This window comes from Brachyistius frenatus, unplaced genomic scaffold, assembly GCF_029030835.1.
Source record: "Brachyistius frenatus isolate BFR_SWC_R1_liver_20210118 unplaced genomic scaffold, ASM2903083v1 Contig_13, whole genome shotgun sequence".
NCBI lineage: Eukaryota > Metazoa > Chordata > Actinopteri > Embiotocidae > Brachyistius > Brachyistius frenatus.
This window is the reverse complement of record NW_027210612.1, coordinates 3,165,104-3,183,100: the sequence shown is the minus strand read 5'-3', so window position 1 is coordinate 3,183,100 and position 17,997 is coordinate 3,165,104. Positions and strand designations below refer to the sequence as shown.

The 17,997-nt window shown below is 38.0% G+C and overlaps 1 protein-coding gene across 1 annotated transcript in view; it reads left to right on the top strand.

The window, feature by feature from the left end:
• Nucleotides 1-17,997, top strand: part of LOC138617645 (VPS10 domain-containing receptor SorCS1-like) — a 44,853-nt gene that overhangs the window by 12,968 nt on the left and 13,888 nt on the right. Inside the window, exons 2-17 of the mRNA XM_069692802.1 lie at nt 2,573-2,640; nt 3,678-3,777; nt 4,009-4,167; nt 5,636-5,709; nt 9,196-9,260; nt 9,763-9,881; nt 10,219-10,308; nt 11,188-11,367; nt 13,674-13,820; nt 14,423-14,525; nt 14,870-14,946; nt 15,560-15,651; nt 15,807-15,914; nt 16,214-16,331; nt 16,493-16,626; nt 17,654-17,767. Of these exons, the coding sequence (XP_069548903.1) occupies nt 2,573-2,640; nt 3,678-3,777; nt 4,009-4,167; nt 5,636-5,709; nt 9,196-9,260; nt 9,763-9,881; nt 10,219-10,308; nt 11,188-11,367; nt 13,674-13,820; nt 14,423-14,525; nt 14,870-14,946; nt 15,560-15,651; nt 15,807-15,914; nt 16,214-16,331; nt 16,493-16,626; nt 17,654-17,767 (1,748 nt within the window). The remainder of the gene's footprint in view (nt 1-2,572; nt 2,641-3,677; nt 3,778-4,008; nt 4,168-5,635; nt 5,710-9,195; nt 9,261-9,762; nt 9,882-10,218; nt 10,309-11,187; nt 11,368-13,673; nt 13,821-14,422; nt 14,526-14,869; nt 14,947-15,559; nt 15,652-15,806; nt 15,915-16,213; nt 16,332-16,492; nt 16,627-17,653; nt 17,768-17,997) is intronic.

The following is a 17,997-nucleotide window of genomic DNA, read 5'->3' as shown; positions in this document are numbered from 1 at the left end:
GTAGTATGTGGATTTTGACAAGGTAGCGTTAGCTCGAGTTGCACACGGCCGTTCTCCGCTTACCGGAAACAACCGGAACATTTTATTACATCACATTTTATTGAAGTTTTATTACATCACCCAGTAACATATCTTCTGGTTTTGTTTGATAACTCCCCCCAAAAATCAACATGTTTTTGTGTTGCCTGTTTAAGACACACAATAAACATACTGGCGGCTTTGGCCTAACAACAGTATAGGGGTACTTATTGAAAAACAAACACAACTTGCATTGGTATAGTGCTGCAGCTTCTTCAGTTGCCGCAGTTTGCTAATACTTGAGGTAGGTGGTCCCTTCCTTTCCGCTACGTAGCCATGTTGGCGACTGTTGAGTGTGAAAAGTGTCCATCGTTCTATACTCAATTTGTGGACCATTTTAAGTATCATCCAGGTGGTCATAATGCACCGCATGTTATCATAGTTGGCCGTGTGAATGCACTTATGCACTCAAAGTAGCATGTGTAAGTATGTACGCGAATTGAGACACTACGAAATATAACGTGTGGAGAAAGACAGGATGTAGCAGATGGCTCCATTCTGAATCGCATACTTTTTCCTTTTTGCTTTGAGTACGTCCTTGCAACTACCCTTATAGAGTATGTACTGCTGCATGTAGTATGTTTATAATTGGGACATACTACTTTTGAACTTTTCCCCATTTGGTCATATCCGTTGCAATCCGGAGCGCGACATTTTAAGTAAAAGGAAAAAGATGCGTTTTGGATCGAGTACACTTCCTTCTATTGCATCTTCTTCTTCTACTCCTTCCTTTTTGTGATTTGCAACCGGGTGGAGCATTAGCACCTCCGCCTCTCTCGACTGCTCAGTCGATGTGAAGTATTTGGGGATTGTGTGGATTGTGGGTCAGAACAGCCAGGGAAGCATGCTGGCCTGCATATTGCAAATTACAACTGGATGTAGTAGGACATTCTGGTATTTTTGGCTTACTACATTTCACATACTGTGTATTGGTAAATAAACAAAATAAAAAGTTTTCCTGCATACTAAGTAGTGGTAGTATTGGTATTGGAACACAGAATGTGGCCTTTGGCCCTGCAAAATTGTGAATAGCATCTTCTATCATTAGATGATTTATAGACCTAACAATGAATCTCAACCAATAATAAGTAATTGCAACCATTTAATATATTTGATTAAAAGTTAGAAACCTAACACAATAACAGGAATTTCTGTGCGTTCTAGCTAAACATTGGGGGATGCTTTATTAGATTTCATTGTCTCCGTGGTGATTATGTTTATCCAAACAGGAATTAACTAAATCAATTAAGAGAGATTAGAGACTGAGTGTTTAGGATGGAGCACTTGATGTTTTGCATTCATTAATTATAGCAATTGTTACTGTGTTTTGTGATGTTACACCAGTGACAAAAAAACGGATGATTTAGAGTCAAAATCGTCTTGTTTTTGTACGTGACCTGAACGTGCTTCGTGTGTGTCTGTCCGTCACAGTTCTGTTTGACTGAAGCAATTAGGTTTAAGAGGGGGCATGCTTTTATCTAGCAGAGATAAGAAGGACCGACTGGTTTGATTTGAGCCAAGAAAATCACTTGTGTTTGGAATTTCCGAAATCTGGGATTTAATAAAGAAGTTCAAATTTCTTGTTTACATGATGGAGTTTTTACTTGTTATAGGGAATGTTACCCCGGACACTCATAACACTTGATAATTAGATGGTAGCCATGAAAAGCTGAGCAAGATGCCTCGAGATTCTTCCCAAGAGAGCTATATGATCTGCAGGTTTTATGATTGCACGGCGCAGTTACGGCGTTGCTGGAGCAATTAGTTTGTGTAAAGGATGAAGGGCACCATGTGAACAACTGTTTTTGTGTAAATATGATCAGGCATTTTACTTTTAAAAATACATTCTTTTGACTGAAGTCATTAAATACTCAAATAAGCAGAAGTTTTTCCTCATAATGAGGATAAAGGAGATTACAAGTCAAAAGCATGTAAACATGACTTCATGCATGAGTAATCACGTACAAATACAGCAGCTTTGATTTAGGTTCTGATATTTTCTGAGAAAAAGAGGCAAATTTAGAAATGTCCGTAGTGAGCCACTTATTAATATTAATTCACAAGACATCTTGAAATCGATAGCTTTTCATGTGTGAGGTAAAGGCCTGTGATTTGTAAACCACATACGACTGTGACACTTTTCATGATCCTCTTCAAAATAGATGTCCATGATATTTACGAGGTCTGCCTTGTTGTGCCTGGAATAAATTATAGTGTCGGCTTATTTATTCATTGAGTTAGCTCACCAGCGGGACTATGTGTTGGTAGTCTACTGTGTCTTCAAACACATTATAGCATACATACATGATCAGATTATCCCCAGAGAAAATGCACAGGGCAGTGGGGCGACACGCCATCACTGTTTTGTTTTGTTTTTAATAAAGACGTGTCTGTTGGGGAGTTTAAAAGGCATGCATGCATGGCTTTTGTTTAACCATGTGACACTGATGATGCATTGCTTCGACGCTTGTAATTTGTTTCATCTGTTTTGTAGGTGATTCTCATGTTGACAAAATACTACGACTTCAACTCTGGCAGAGTAACAGAGAGTTCTTTATGGAGGTAAGATCTCCTGTCATGTATAACTGTCTGGGAATAGATACTGCACAACAGACTGATGTTGTATTTGTACCTGTAATTAATTAATGTAGTGACATATTCTAATGTTCTTCCTTGATCCCCGGAGAGCTCATTTAAAAGCTGAATTAAAAAATAAAAAAAAAAAAATCCATTGTTATAATTAATTACATTTCTTATCCTTACTACTTATAACTATATGGAGGATAACGTACTGTATTTCTTTGTCTGTGGAGATGATTTGTTATCATGTCACCTTCATTAAATGTGAAAGTCCATTTTGTGGAAAAAGGAAGGGCTACAACTTTAAACTTTTCTACATTCTGGTTTCTAATGAGGTCATTACAAAAGAAAAAAGTATGTGATGGGAAATATAATGTTAGATTTTTGTAATTATTATCATTATTTTCAGATAAACAGCATTGGGTTGTGTGAGATTCCCTAAATTAATTACTTTCACTTTGTGAAGTCAGTGTCAGGATTAGATAACAATTAAGGGTTTCTCAAAAGCTATTTGACACACTTACAACAGAATATCCTATTTTAGAGAACCCCCAATGTGTTTTATATTATACAGTACAAAACATGTCATAGCTGTCTTTTTTGATTTGACGCAAAGCAACTAAAACCAATATCTTTTCTGGTGACAATAACTAACAAAAAAAAAAAAAGTTTTTAATTTACATGCATTTTAAAAAAAACATTCCAAAACCCCGCCATTGTCAAGCTTTTAGGCAAATACGTCCTCCATTTGATTTATAAAACCAAAAGAGTCAATGATAATAATAATAGCTAACCCCCGAGCCATGCGTGCCATGCACACAGGATATTTTTGTTTGTTTTGATAATTAAAAAAATCTCCATTCATCTAGTAAATTGCCTTCAATTACTTATGCTGTTGCAATTTTCTGCTTGCCTGCTATGTTTAATGATACCATCAGCATCTTAACTAGTAGGTGTTGCTTCATTCTCTTTTACTCTCCACCGAAACCAATTTACTTTATCCTATAATTAAATTTTAGGTCAACTGATTATGGGACCACATACGAAAAACTTAACGAGAAAGTCGGGACAAAAACCATTCTGAGCTACTTGTATGTGAGTCCGAACAACAAAAGGAAGGTAAGTGTCAGTGTGTGTTATGAAAAATCCTACCTGTACTGAATAAATGTGTCAGTCAGTTTGTCGCTGTGTGGCAGTTATTCTCATTTTCACCGTGTAGCAGCCCTGCAGGAGCCTTCCATGTGCGTCTGCTTGAAGTGGCACGTTGCACAAGCACACTTAAACCCTGTGTAACGGATGCTGTCAAGGTGGGCCGCTGATTCCTCGGTCTCTTTTCTTGTCTCGTCTTAGATCATGTTACTGACTGACCCAGAGGTGGAGAGCAGCCTGCTCATTAGCCTTGACGAGGGGGCGTCCTATCAGAAACACAGCTTAGGCTTTGATATCCTCAGCCTGCTTTTTCACCCCGAGCAGGAGGACTGGATTCTGGCTTACAGCCATGACCAAAAGGTAACACGCAGCCTTCAGATGGCACAAACTAGCTGGAATAAAAACTGAAAATGTAAACGACCATGTCTGTGTGTGAATAAGAGCTGTGCTGTATGGCTTACTGGCTGCTTATTATGGTTTGTTAGTTTTGTTTGAGTGTGTTGCCAGATTGGGGTCACAGCAAAACTAATATCTCCATAAAATGACACAAAACACAGGTTGCCATCCCGGTCGAAAACATTCATTCTGATAATAGCAGCTAGCTATCGGGACATGGTCTTCATGTGCACAGACACCTGCCACTTAAGCCGAGGCTGCAGTTGCAGTTCCAGCGAATCACCTGCGCACCTAAACAAGTCATAAGGTCTGGCGGCAGACAGCTTTGAATGGATGTGTCCTAGACAGCGCGGGGGAAAGTTAACAAGGGAGACACGCCCAAACAATCCACCAGCTCACACACACGCGCGCGCGCACACACACACACACACACACACACACACACACACACACACACACACACACACACACACACACACACACACACACACACACACACACACACACACACACACAGAGGACTGTGAGCATAAGCACACACCGTCCATTACTCAGTGTGAGAACCCCGCTGTCTGCTTTACTCAACCCCACAGACATCAAGCTCGGCCTCTCCAGCCTGGCATTGGAAGACTTGATTTTCAGGGAGAAAAACAGTCAAGGTCTGAGAAGTGAGATAAATGGTGCAGGGAGGAAGATGAGAGCTTAGTTGAGAGCCATCGACGGGTCAAAATAAAGATGCTCTCGAGAAGTTCACCTTCAGGTCATTCTGTATGTCTTTGTAAAGCAAAATTTTAGCTGTTTTTCTCTTCGCTTTTACCGCTGCCTGAGTTAAATGAGTCTTAGCTTGGTTTCATTTTACAGTTATTGATTGTCTGCCATGTCTTTAAAAAAGTTGCGAGCTCTCAGATAAGTCAAAATGATGTCGCGTATCCTTGTAAAGCTGAGAGCTTAAGACTTTGGCGGCACAATCATTAAGGCAAGATGACAGGCCTTCTGTCATGACTGCTTGAACACCAGAAAAATGGCTTCATGGAGAAAAATTACAATGACAGCTAAATGAGCAATTTTAAATTGTCAGCTTGGTTGAAATCCTGCTGAGTGAAAGAACAAGACACATTGATTTTAACTTGCTGTATTCAAGGCATCAGAACAGATGATCAAAACCATTCTGTGTTACTTTTAGCCTGATTTAAAAATATTATTGCATTTGTATAAGAACTGATTGATTTTCTCATAACTCATGCATTTTTACATTAAGTATGCACTCAGTAGTGAAATATTAAAAACAACATCAACATGTTGATGCCACAAAATCTACAAATTTGACAGCTGCTTGATGATGCAGTCGGACATAAATCTGGAAGTAATTCTTTTGAAAAATATTTCTCTATATTGTACTTCGTGTACTGATTTATGCATTCCCATTTTTCAGCTCTATGTCTCTGTAGAGTTTGGGAGGAGATGGCAGCTTGTGCATGACGGCGTCGTCCCCAACAGATTCTACTGGTGAGAACCACTATCAGTCTTTTGCAGTGTTTGTCTTTGTGGTAGAAAAATGCTGCAGTATTTCCAATACGAAATATGTAAATGAAACCATATTCATTTTTATGCATTCTGCTCACAGCAGTAGTACAGAGGGGAAATAAGCAGCAGCTCATTTACAGTAATGTTAAGAAAAAACAGTAAGGTTACTGAGTTAGATTTTAACCCTTTAACAAGAACGAGTTCTGGAGTCTCGTGTACTTTTAGGAAATGTCATGACATTTTTAAATTTGGTGACGTTTGTTATTCCGGCAAAGGTCAAATATGACTCGATGGAAGTCACTTTTATTACCAAACGACAAGCTTGGTGTTTTAGAAAGGCAGATCTTGTACTGATCAATAATGTATGTTTTCTTTTTTCCCAATTTTGTACATAATGTAATAAGTGTCTAGTTTACACATACTGATTAATATTTGAACTGTTGATCTCAGTCTCCTCATGAAATATTGTCGACATAGTGTCGGGATACCACAGTGTGTTACACATCGAATCCCATCCACAAGTTTTTCATTTATTTTGTATGATACCTGATGTATATTGCACTGAATCAGGGCTGAGAATGTGACAGAGAGCTTTTGGGTGTCTCTTTGAATGTTTTAGCATTATTAGTTCTTGGGAGCTGGTACAGGAATTGTGGCTCAGGATAAATGTTTAATTTCTAATAGTTTTTATAGTTGTTGGCCACAAAATCCTTTTCATACTCTTCCTCTCAGAATTAAAAAGCAAAACCACTGGTATTTGTTATCCTCAAAGTTGGATGTATGACACTAGTTTTTCATGGTGGTTGAGGAGTAATAACTTGCCAATCAATAAAATACAGAAACTTGGGTAAACTTTGGGTTAACGGTTCTCCAGGTTGCAGTTAGCTTAGAACAGCTACATAACCTAAAACAGCTGCATGAAGTAAATCCACAAGACCGACTCTGTGTCTGTGTGAGTGTGGTTAGTTCCTATTTATTGTCAAATTCCCAGCCCGCATCTAAAAGACACTAAAAATACAGTTGCAGTTTGTCAAACAATGAACTTCAGTCCCAGCTTATACACAACTTCCTCCATTGCTCCCATCATAATTACTTTGACAACTAAAAGTCAAAATAAACAAAAATATAGGTCGTTTTAACATCCTTCAACAATCGACTAGTGTTGTTTTTGGTAGGAGGAGGGCCTGTGAAATCTGCTTCTAGACTCTACTTGAGTTTCATGAGGGAATGTGTTCATAATTTATGTTTGTACCAAACATTAACAGATGGTCTTTCCTAACACATCACTAACAATTTGCACTGAGTATCATGAGTATCACACTGTAACATGTTTTAAAAAATGAATACCAAATATAAATTTCACCTTAAGCGCATCACCTTACTAATCTCACCTCACATCGGTGTACATGCAACATTTCACAGTTATGGATCTTTCTAGTGAGCCAGTCATATTTACAAGTCATATTCTTTCCTATCAATATATTCCATATATTTTCAGTCGTTATTTCCAGTTAGAATCAATATGCTAAATAAAGACAGCAATGTCTTTATTTTTTGCAATCAGTCTAAAGTTGGGGTGTTACAAATTATCAATCAAAAACCAAAACTTTTTATGTTTAAATAAGCAATCACTTTCTCTTGTCTTGAAGGAAATAAGTAAACCAAACATGCCAGAAAAAAAACCACTCCCCACAGCATCAGAGATTGACCATGAAGAATTACTTTAATTAAACCCAGCACTGCTCAACTTATCAAAGAGCAAACTGATGAGCATGATTTTCAAAAACATGTTAACAGTCGCCCTTACTAGGCAGTCGTAGTGGTGTGTGTTAGTTATGGGAGAACATGGTGTAACATTGCAGGGGTTTATATAAGAGCAAGAGCTGCTGTTCACTGATAGAATTGGATGAAGTATTTGACAGAAAGTCCATTAAAAGAGATGGAGCTGTGAGGCAATTACAGAGTGCTGAGGGAAGCAGGACGGGGGCTTTTTATATTATAGTTCAGACACAGTAAGGAAAATGAGAAGAAACCCATCTTCTGTCACAACAGCTGCTATTAATACAACAAGTGGTCACTCCCGTCGCTCTGCACTTACCATGGAGAATCTCCAGTGAAAGTAAATGAAATGGATAAGTACACCTTACACATAACGAGCAGTGCAGGTCAGACGTCCTTCAGGCCGGTGTTTATTGAAATGGTTCTTGTATTATTACACCCGAGAGAACAGAGTTGCCGCTTATTTCCTGTAAGACAAGGAAAATTCAGGATGAAAACCCGAATCGAAAACAAATATTGCATTTAATAGAAACATTATGATTAATCCAAGCGAAATGGACTTTACTGAAAAGGTTTCTCATTTTTCTTTGTTTTTGTTATTATTTTCAGAGATTCACATTTTATAATGTGCCTAGAACAGCATCAAAGCAGTTTGTACAGCTTTTTGCCTCGATGTCTTATTAAGCCACCTGATGTTCAAAATAAATAACAAACACGGTAAAATTACAAATGCGAAGTCTATTCTAAATTAGTGGTTCCCATCCTGGTGGTCAAATAGGTTTCCTAAATAAATCCGAGCCATCACAAGGTAATTAAGGGAAAGAGAATAAATTCTGTTACACCAAATTATTTGTCAAATTTTTTACAAATTTTTTCTTCATGTTTACCAGAATACTTTTATGATTAATAAATATTTCCTAAGTTCTTATAACTAGCTAGTTTGAAACTATTTCTATATAAGCTTGAGGAATCTATTAAATTAACTACTTATCCTTTCTAAATGTTATTAATCTAAGTTAGTTTATATATGAAATAGCCTTTGTACTTCACAGTTCGCATTAGTGTTGATGCACTGTAGAATGAGCGATTTTATGCTAATGTTATTTGAAGTTTACTGTAACGTGAAATATTTAAAAATCTAACCAGTATGGCATTTTTACCGGCATTATGTCAAAGTGTCAGAAATGTTGACATGCTTCCTTTTCTCTTAATTTGTGAACATATTAGCATATGAACATATTAACAGTTAAATCACTCAGTTAGCTGGTTAAAACGGTGACTGGCAATGACTCAGTAACAACTAAAATTTTTGTAAAAACTGGTTTGTGTGGTGTTTTTTTTTTGTATTTAGTGATGTGTAAATCTTCAAGTCCAGTGTAAAAAGGCTGATCTTTAACCTAAGAGCTGGCCCATCCATCTCCCTGAGATGGAAAATGTTTCAAGGACATATAATAACAAAAACGAGAAGGACATATAGTGTAAACCAAACAAGGACTTTTGCTTGCAGCTCATGTTTTCAGCAGGCTAGATTTATAGGTAACACCAAGACATTGTTCCCTTTTACAGTGCCACAAGCCAACAAGGTTAGACATTTGACTGAATATTGTGTCTCTAGTAATAAATGCAAAAAGAGACATGGTCTTTAAGCAGGAATCTAATGTTTCTTAGATGTTTGTCATGATGTTACAGGTCCCGACTGGGTTTGGACAAAGAGCAAGGGATGATTCACCTGGAGATCAGTGTCTCAGATGGACGTGAGTCATAACATCTGTTAACTTGGCAACATAGAAAAGTACATTTAAAGCAGATTTTACATCAAATTATCAACTTTTCTTACAATCCTTAAACCTGAATTTGACCAAAAAAATGGTGGCTGTTCTGAAACTCTTCTCCCATCTGAACTGACTGCACGGAGACTCCTCATGCGATTAAGCTAATTCATTTTTCAAGGGCCAGGCTGTGACTTGGCTCTTTTCTTGGCCACAGTGCAGAGAGGGGGGCACTTCCATAAGGCCTTGTGTGTTAATGCCCTATCCCTGGGGAGACCGCCTCATTTGGCTGATGCTAACACACTCGGACAGCTCTCTCTACTTTATCTATTAGTGAGAATAAGGATTGGCCCCCAAAACTTTGCCTCTATGGCCCACTTGATACCATGAGCATAAGCAATGCTGAACCTTGATTGTGGACTACAGAAGGTTGCTTGATTCTCCCTTTGTTGTATTTTTTTTGTGCTCATTTCTTGCTTATCCACAGGGTCACAGTACATAACTTGTAAACTTCAGAATTGCTCTGATGGAAACAAGGGCAAGCCTTTCCCTGGCTCTATCATCCCCAATTCCCTCGTGGTTCAGGATGAATACGTTTTCATCCAGGTGGGTTTTTATTGCAAGGTCTGGCTTCATTAAAAGACAATCAAAAGCTGTAAAACTAATGCATTCAGTCGCATCTTAATGTACAGTCATGTTTTTCATTAACTAAAAGGGGCCATTATCCTGGGGAAGGATGGGGGGAAATTGAAATCACGGTGTTGTGTATTACTACAACTTCACTCTACCATAATGCACAACATCATAATTAGTAGCAAACTCAGTTTTGATGGTGGTTTAACTTGTTTGATACAAGCTTCCAGCAATCAGTGTATGCAGTAATGTTTATAAATATTTACCTGAATTTGAATGTGCTATAAATCTCTATATATTGCTTTTGTAGGTGCCAGTAGGTGGCCAGTCTGTCCATTATGTGTCCTATAAAAGAAATTCTTTCTACCCGATGAAGCTCCCCAAGTATACTCTGCCAAAGGTAGGATTACTGGAAAGAATGTGGTGTTTGGCAGGTCGAGCACATGCGGTGGAAGAGGCAACATACATTTTACAGTGAAACTCTATTTATTCCTGCAGGCTATTTTGAAGCATCATCATGGTTTTCTGTGGGTTGATTTTTTTTTTTTTTTAAACTGTTTTAAGTAGGGTTGTTCCAAGTTAGTGATAATGTTTGCTGGCAAATCCATTAAATTGTTTTCCTCACATTATAATTCTCCTGAATACTGATTCAGTTATGCATGATTATATTCATATCCTTAGATCTCTGTTTATGTAAAACCAATGCATAGTTTTTCACCTTCTCTTTCGTCTGTATTAACAAATATTTACAAAAAAAAAAAATAATCTTGAGTTTCTGTCAGTGTTCCCCAGAACTCCAAAGGAACTTTTTGAAACAGGGAAGACCATTTCCATTTGCACAAAACTCCACTGCTTTCCATTTACTTAAAGGACAGCAGGGGAGGGGGGGGGCTGAGTTTGACAAACAGTGTCATAGCAACAGGAGAGATTTGCTGCCTCCAGTGTTATTTCGATAAATCTGTCCATCCATCCATCCATCGACCTCTGTGAAAATGTCCTTGAGAAGGACACATATCACTTACCATTCTTCACTCTGGATAAGGGATTCAGTAAAATCATATGGATTCTGCCTTCATTTTTAGTTCATGGCTTGAAATGCCTGAGGTCTAATTGCTGAATGATGTGGAGAAGTGACAAATCGCTGGCTTGCCTGCATGTCTGTTGTGTGAACATTCACACTTTTTTTTTTCATTCTTTAAAACAATTCTTAAAATTGTGTCGGCTGGTTAGCTGACTAAGCCACATGGAGGCAATCTCTTCATTAATTCCACATATTCAGGACTTGCAGATAATCAGCACAGACGATAACCAGGTGGTGGCAGCGATTCAGGACTGGCACCAGAATGATTCCTACAACCTCTACATGTCCGAGTCCAGAGGGCTGTATTTCACCCTGATGCTGGAGGATGTCGTCAGCAGTGGAGGTCCGGAGGGCAACATCATGATAGACCTCTATGAGGTAGGTAGCGACAGTGCTGTTGGGTTGGTACTCTCAACTCATTACATGTTTTCGTATTATTGAGGCTTGTTGAGCTGAAAGAGCTCAAATCACTGCCCTGGTTTTGTAACTGCTGCAGTTTATGGGATAATGTTCATTAATATTTATTAATTCTCATGTTGGCTTCTCAAAAATGCAGTAAGTATTGTGAGCAATGATCAGTCCAATTATACGTGCTAAATTATGCTCTGTTATGAAATATACACCACTTGTGCAAATCTGTGTTCATGCCATGTTTGTCACATTTTATATTAAAGTAGGGCTGAAACTAATTAATTATTAGTTAATCAACTAATAGATAATCTAATTCAGTTCAATTCAATTTTATTTACATAGTGACAAATCACAACATAAGTCATCGAATAATTCTTATACCTAAGTATTAATTTATATTATTCATCCAACAAAAAGGCCAAATATTTATCATATCTGGGTTCTAAAAGTTGATCAGGTCTGTTTGTTCTGTTTTTTTTAATCTGTTTAATATCCTTGCAAATGAGTTTTCTGACTATATTATCATGTGTTTTAAACTACTTTACCTGCCAATAACAACAATTGTCATCTTTTATTAATTTACCAAACATTTTTTGATGAAATGTTTGTTCTACAAGATGTCAGGTCGTGTCATGGTTTGCTTTTGTCATGTTTTGGACTTCATCCCTATTTAATCTTCTTAGTTTCAGTCTGGGTTTCCTGTGTAACTTTAGTCTATTGTCTTTTCCTGTTTTATTTTGGAATCTTCCTCTGTCTTGTCATTTTCTGTTCCTACCATTTTGTTTCCGACTCGTTGATCTGGTTCATCTGTTTACCATCAGCCTCATCTGCTTATATCCGTCCTTTTGGCCTTCTTTTGTTGTCAGTCCTTCACATTAAGTCCACTTCAACCCTGTCTTTTGTCCGGAGTTTCCTTTCATCCAGGTTTTTTGAGTTCTTCTCATTTCCCTCATGTCTGTTTGTTCAGTTTTATTTTTGGACTTGGTTTTTGGATTCAGCCTGTTTTGGCTCGCGTTTCTTTTGTACCAGCCGCAACATCTTCGTTCACTTAAATAAATATATTTTTTTTTAACTTTTGAACCTCCTGTTGTGTCATGTGTTTGGTTCTCATCTGCCTTTGAGACATAACAGGTTTGTGTTCTTTAGAAGTAAAGGTTGTTTTTCACATATGCTTAAAATAAAATTAAAAAATCTCTTAATTATCAATCTACTCACATTCACATGTAATTTAGAGTCTCCTATTCCTTTATTTACCCTTTATCTTCACTATAAGAGGTCACTGAAGGTAACGTAGGGAGAGCATACAAATAAAGAGGCCACCGTGTACATCTGAGAGCACCATACAAATTTAAATTCCTGATTCGGGAGCTTTCCTGAACAATAAAACAGGCTCTGACAAGTAAAGTACCAACAGACAGCCTAGTTCCCTCAGAGTTATTCTTGATTTTGTGCTGTGTTTTTCTTAAGTGTACCCCGCACTCAGATGACTTGGATGTCTTCACCATAATGGAACAGATGTTAGTACATTACATTCGTCTGAGTGTCTCGCTCATGTCCACTTTATGCCTGCCTTTATTATACTTTTCATGTGACATTAGTGCTGCACAAAAGAAACATTTAGCAGGTTGAGTCTCGAGATGACATACCATGAATACACACGTTTAGTAAACACTGGTGACACTGGCAGTGTATAGTTATAATGCAGGAGAAATAGCAGCTTTAACTTGTGCACTGAACATGCTGACAGATCTACTATGAGGTTGCAGTGACGTGCACATGTATGCATCAGTCTGGATTATCCTCATCCTTAGCCAGCAGTAAAAGCATCCCTTTGTTACAAATCTATGATTGCCACCAGCAGTCGTTCCTCTGACCTCCACACACAGGTTATGCCCACAAACATTTAGGTGCAGTGACCAGTAGAAGATATGAAAGGGTAATTTTCCCTTTGACAAAGATATATTAAAATGGAGGAGAAATGTGGACTCAAGTGATAGCTGTATGTGAGAGCCTGCATCTCCGTGCACATAAATACAAAGAAGAAGAAATATCTCAGGGCTGTGCCATATGTTGTTTTGATTCTGCAGAGTCCTACAGATGGTCCAAAATAGTGCTCCATGTCAGAAAAGCTATCACTTTCAGACATCTCCTCCTCTCCGAACTAGGCCTTCAGCTTTACTTAAGTTTGAATAATTTACGGTTATTTTTTCCCCTCCCTTTCTGGTTATCCCCCCCCCCCCCCCCCCACCGCTCTCCGTCTCTCATGTTCGCAGGTTGCCGGGATTAAAGGGGTGTTCCTGTCAAATAAAGTTGTTGAGAACCAAGTCAAAACTTATATCACATACAACAAGGGGAGAGACTGGCGTCTTCTTCAGGCTCCAACAACCGATCTCCAGGGAAACACGGTCTATTGTGAACAAGTAAGTGGGCCACTGACGAGAAATAGATTTGGATTTCCATTATCTTCTCACAAAAATGCTGCACTGAATCATGCCCTACCATGATCAACGATATCTGTGTCATAGCAACACAGCTCTGAATGTTTGTAACTGAAAAGACCATTCCCCTAATTTAGCAAATCTTCTGTCCAGTGTGGCAAATCTTACTCATTTATATCAAATATGAATTAGTCTCAACATAACAGTCCCTTATATTTCATAAACCCAACCATTCTTATATTATTTGTATTAATATAGCTAACACTGATAGTATAATTTATTTCAATAGTTTGGCAAGGATTTTTATCATATCTTTTGATATATTGCATTGTATAACATATTGTATCAGAATTATTGGGATCATTTTAGTGTGCTGAAGTGCAGCAAATTCATAGTAACAGTTACACGTATCAATTATGTCTAAAGAAGATATAATAGCGAAATCATTGTCGAGTAATAAAAGCTTCACTGTTAATTCAGGACAGTTATTATGATGGCTTGTACTTCACATGAACCAGATCTGTGTCAAGCCTTTCATTTATACCTTTTCGCTTCAGAAAACTAATCTCCTTTGTGTTTTGCAGCCGTACTGCTCGTTGCATCTACACCTTCATGTATCGGAGAATCCTTACACCTCGGGAAACATTGTCAGCAAAGACTCAGCTCCAGGAATTATAATAGCGTCGGGTGAGGAGATTATTTTATGTGCTCTTCTTTAGCACAGCCCAACAGTTGTTTACTCTCTGCCTTAATGCTGTTCTTTGATCATATCACTGAGCACTACCAGTCGAATCCGTTCTTCAGTTCTTTTCCCTGCGTTGTTTTACTCAGCCTACAACACTTAACAAAATGAAATGAAATGTAATTTTTCTGCACAGCTGTTCCTTCAGTGTTACTTCAGTGGAAAGAAGGACAAAACATTCAATTTAAAAAAAATAAACATACTGATTTGCCTGGTTACTGTTTAAATGACATACTTAAAATATTAAGATAAAAAAAAATAGAGCTATTCTCTTTGGTTTTGTATTCAGGTGTGGTTGGACCTGAGCTGACCAGTAATAATGTCAGTATCTTCATCACATCTGATGCTGGAAACACCTGGAGAGAGGTACAGTATTTTAACATTACATAACATTTTGTGATACTGGTACTTCTACAATGCATATATCGCTGCAGCAGTACTTTCTACATTACTTTGCTAAGTATGATCGTATTATTCTTTTCATATATTTTTATCCATTCAGCAAAATAGAGGGCTTTTGTGTTAAATTCTGTCTTCTCTCGAACTTTCACTCTATATACAGAATGACATTTTAAAAAAAGATGACATTTGTCAGGCATTATCTGAACTAAAAACAAGAGAGCACAACAAGAAATATGAGGATCCAATGGCAACTTTCATATCTCGCTTTTCAGTCGTTGGTGCCTTTGCAAAGAACTAAAGATGAGAGGTTTGACAGCCAGCCTTGCACATCTCTGATCTTTAAAACAAATAAATCAAAGGGAGCATACAGATTTTTGCTACTGGCTTAAGACTCCAGAAATCAACAAAGAGAGCAACACTTGCTTGACACTTTTATTTATTCACACAACTGAGACTGTGTTAGGAGCAGTTGTGATTTCCTGCTTGTTTATTGTGTACGTGTGAGCATGCATGTTCCTTATGTTGGCACTGTGAGTTTTTCTCAGCTGTGATAAAGTAGAGCTGGTTGTGTCTGTAGGTTTTTCAGGAAGAGTACAGTGTGTTTTTCCTGAATCAAGGAGGATCTCTGGTGGCCATCCGACACACACCTCTGCCAATTAGACACATTTGGTAAGGCTCTCCAAGGATGCACAGCATCTTTTTAGAGACTATTCAATCTTCAAAACAAGGAGTGAGACTGCTTTCCTGCTGAGGATTTTCTTCACTGAATTCTGCTCTATTTGTAGCTGGTCTGTCTATGATCCAACCATTGTTCTCTCCCTCAGGCTGAGTTTTGATGAGGGCAGAAACTGGGACAAATATAGCTTCACCTCCTCTCCGCTCTACGTTGATGGGGTGCTGGGGGAGCCTGGAGAGGACACCCTTATAATGACGTAAGGACAGGAAGGAACCGTGAAGAGATGGTGTCTCCAGTTGGTTAATTACTGCACTGGCTAATTATATATTAACCTAATGACGACTTAGAGGATTCCATAAATATCCTTGACTTTATTTAATGTTGTTTGGAAATAAGCCTGAGATGCAGAGGAGGAGTTCCTCTCCCACAGTGGATTAAAGTCAGTGCATTTTAAATCAGCGGAGTTATAAGGTTTTCATATTCCAGCTTTCTTTTCTTGACTCTGCCCCATATACCAAATGTTTCTGACCTCATTTTTGTGACTTGTTTGTGCAGAATATTTGGTCATTTCAGTCATCGATCGGAGTGGCAGCTTGTCAAGATTGACTTCCGGTCCATTTTCCAACAGCAGTGCACATCTGAGGATTATCTGACATGGCAGTTAAACAATGAGGTAATGGGATCTTTCAGGTACTTGACTGTTGATAACATGGGGATTCCGTGTTTGACTAAACTCAAGCGAATCTCTTTGATTTAGTCACACAATAAAAGCAAGATGGCAAAGAGAAAAGAATAAGAACCTCTGAAATGTTTATGATGCATTATTTATCACAGGGCGAAGTGTGCATCATGGGAATGAAGAGAATCTTCCAAAAACTGAAAGCAAACGTTCGATGTGTCAAGGCCAGAGATCAGTATATTTCCCAGATGTCAGACTCCTGCCCGTGCACAGAGGCAGACTTTGAGTGGTGAGTTCCCTTCTGTGCAGCTATACTCTTTTCACTTCATTAAATCCAGTGCACAACACTTGATCAATCTCCAGAGGCAGAGTCTGCGAAGCAAACATAAGGCAACAACAAGATGAGTATTTGAAGAGTCATATTTTATAATTCACAACTTGTCATTTCTATTTTTGCAATATTTTTGTCAACTTTTTGTACACTGTCAACAAGATGTAACTTGATAAAAAAAAAAGTCAGTTGTTGCAGGGCATATTTTTGCAACGCATACAAGAGTGATATCATAATAATATGGCAAAAATATGAATAATTACAAATAATCAAACTGATGTTCTGTGGCATGGCACATCAGACAAGGCTTAAATAATGTGCTACTAAAACTTAATTCATGAACTATGATTGTGCTGCAATGACTCGTTTGGAAGCCATAAGTTTATAAAACATTGCTCCATGGTCATTGTTTCAAATTATTTGTATAGGAATGATTTACTGAGAATATTGAAGGCCAAACCTCACAATCAAATCTGTAATAGCAGAATATTGCTGCATTTTTCAAGTGTACTTCAACAGATTTACAGAATAAAAAATAACAGTGAGTCTAGACTCTGTTATCGCTTTTCTGAATGTCCAACAAAAATGACTTGAATACTTGTGTATCACTTCACTTTGTCTCATACTTTCTTTTATCTTTCTTATATGACTGACACTGATTGAAAGCTAAACACCACTTTACTAAAAGACTTGTGGCTCCTGAGATTGTGTTGCTCTCATGGTGATGAAAGAATTATAACACATCCCTTAGACTTTGCCAAGGCAAAATGATAGCTTTTGTAAACATGGACAATGTGTTTTTCTGCTTTAAATGTTTGCTACATAAAACATCAATACTTGGAGCTGCTAGCCTCGGACATTTCTGTAGGCAGCAGACATGCACTTATTGACTCTATTTCAGCTGAGTATTTCTATTTGACATTTTAAATGAATGACAACAAATCTTAATAAGACCTCGGTGTGTCTCTTTTCCTCTCTGAAACAGTGACTACGGGTTTGAGAGGCAGATTGATGGAAGCTGCACTCTCTCTTTCTGGTTCGTTCCTTCAGCAACATCTAAAAACTGCATCACCGGGGACAGCTTCCTCAACACCACGGGGTACGCCTGATTCGATCGTAATAACTTCCGCAGCAGAAGTAGTTGATGCACAGATGTCTTTCGTTACTTCTAAAACCAGCCTCTTTTTTTTTAAATCGTCTGCTTCACTGTGTGTAAATGATTGTTTTCATAATACGCACTGTTCACATTAATGTTCAATGCTGAAACAGGGTATTTCTACAGTCACCGAGGTGGACATAAAAAGTTTGTGGTGACTAATAAATTGTTTG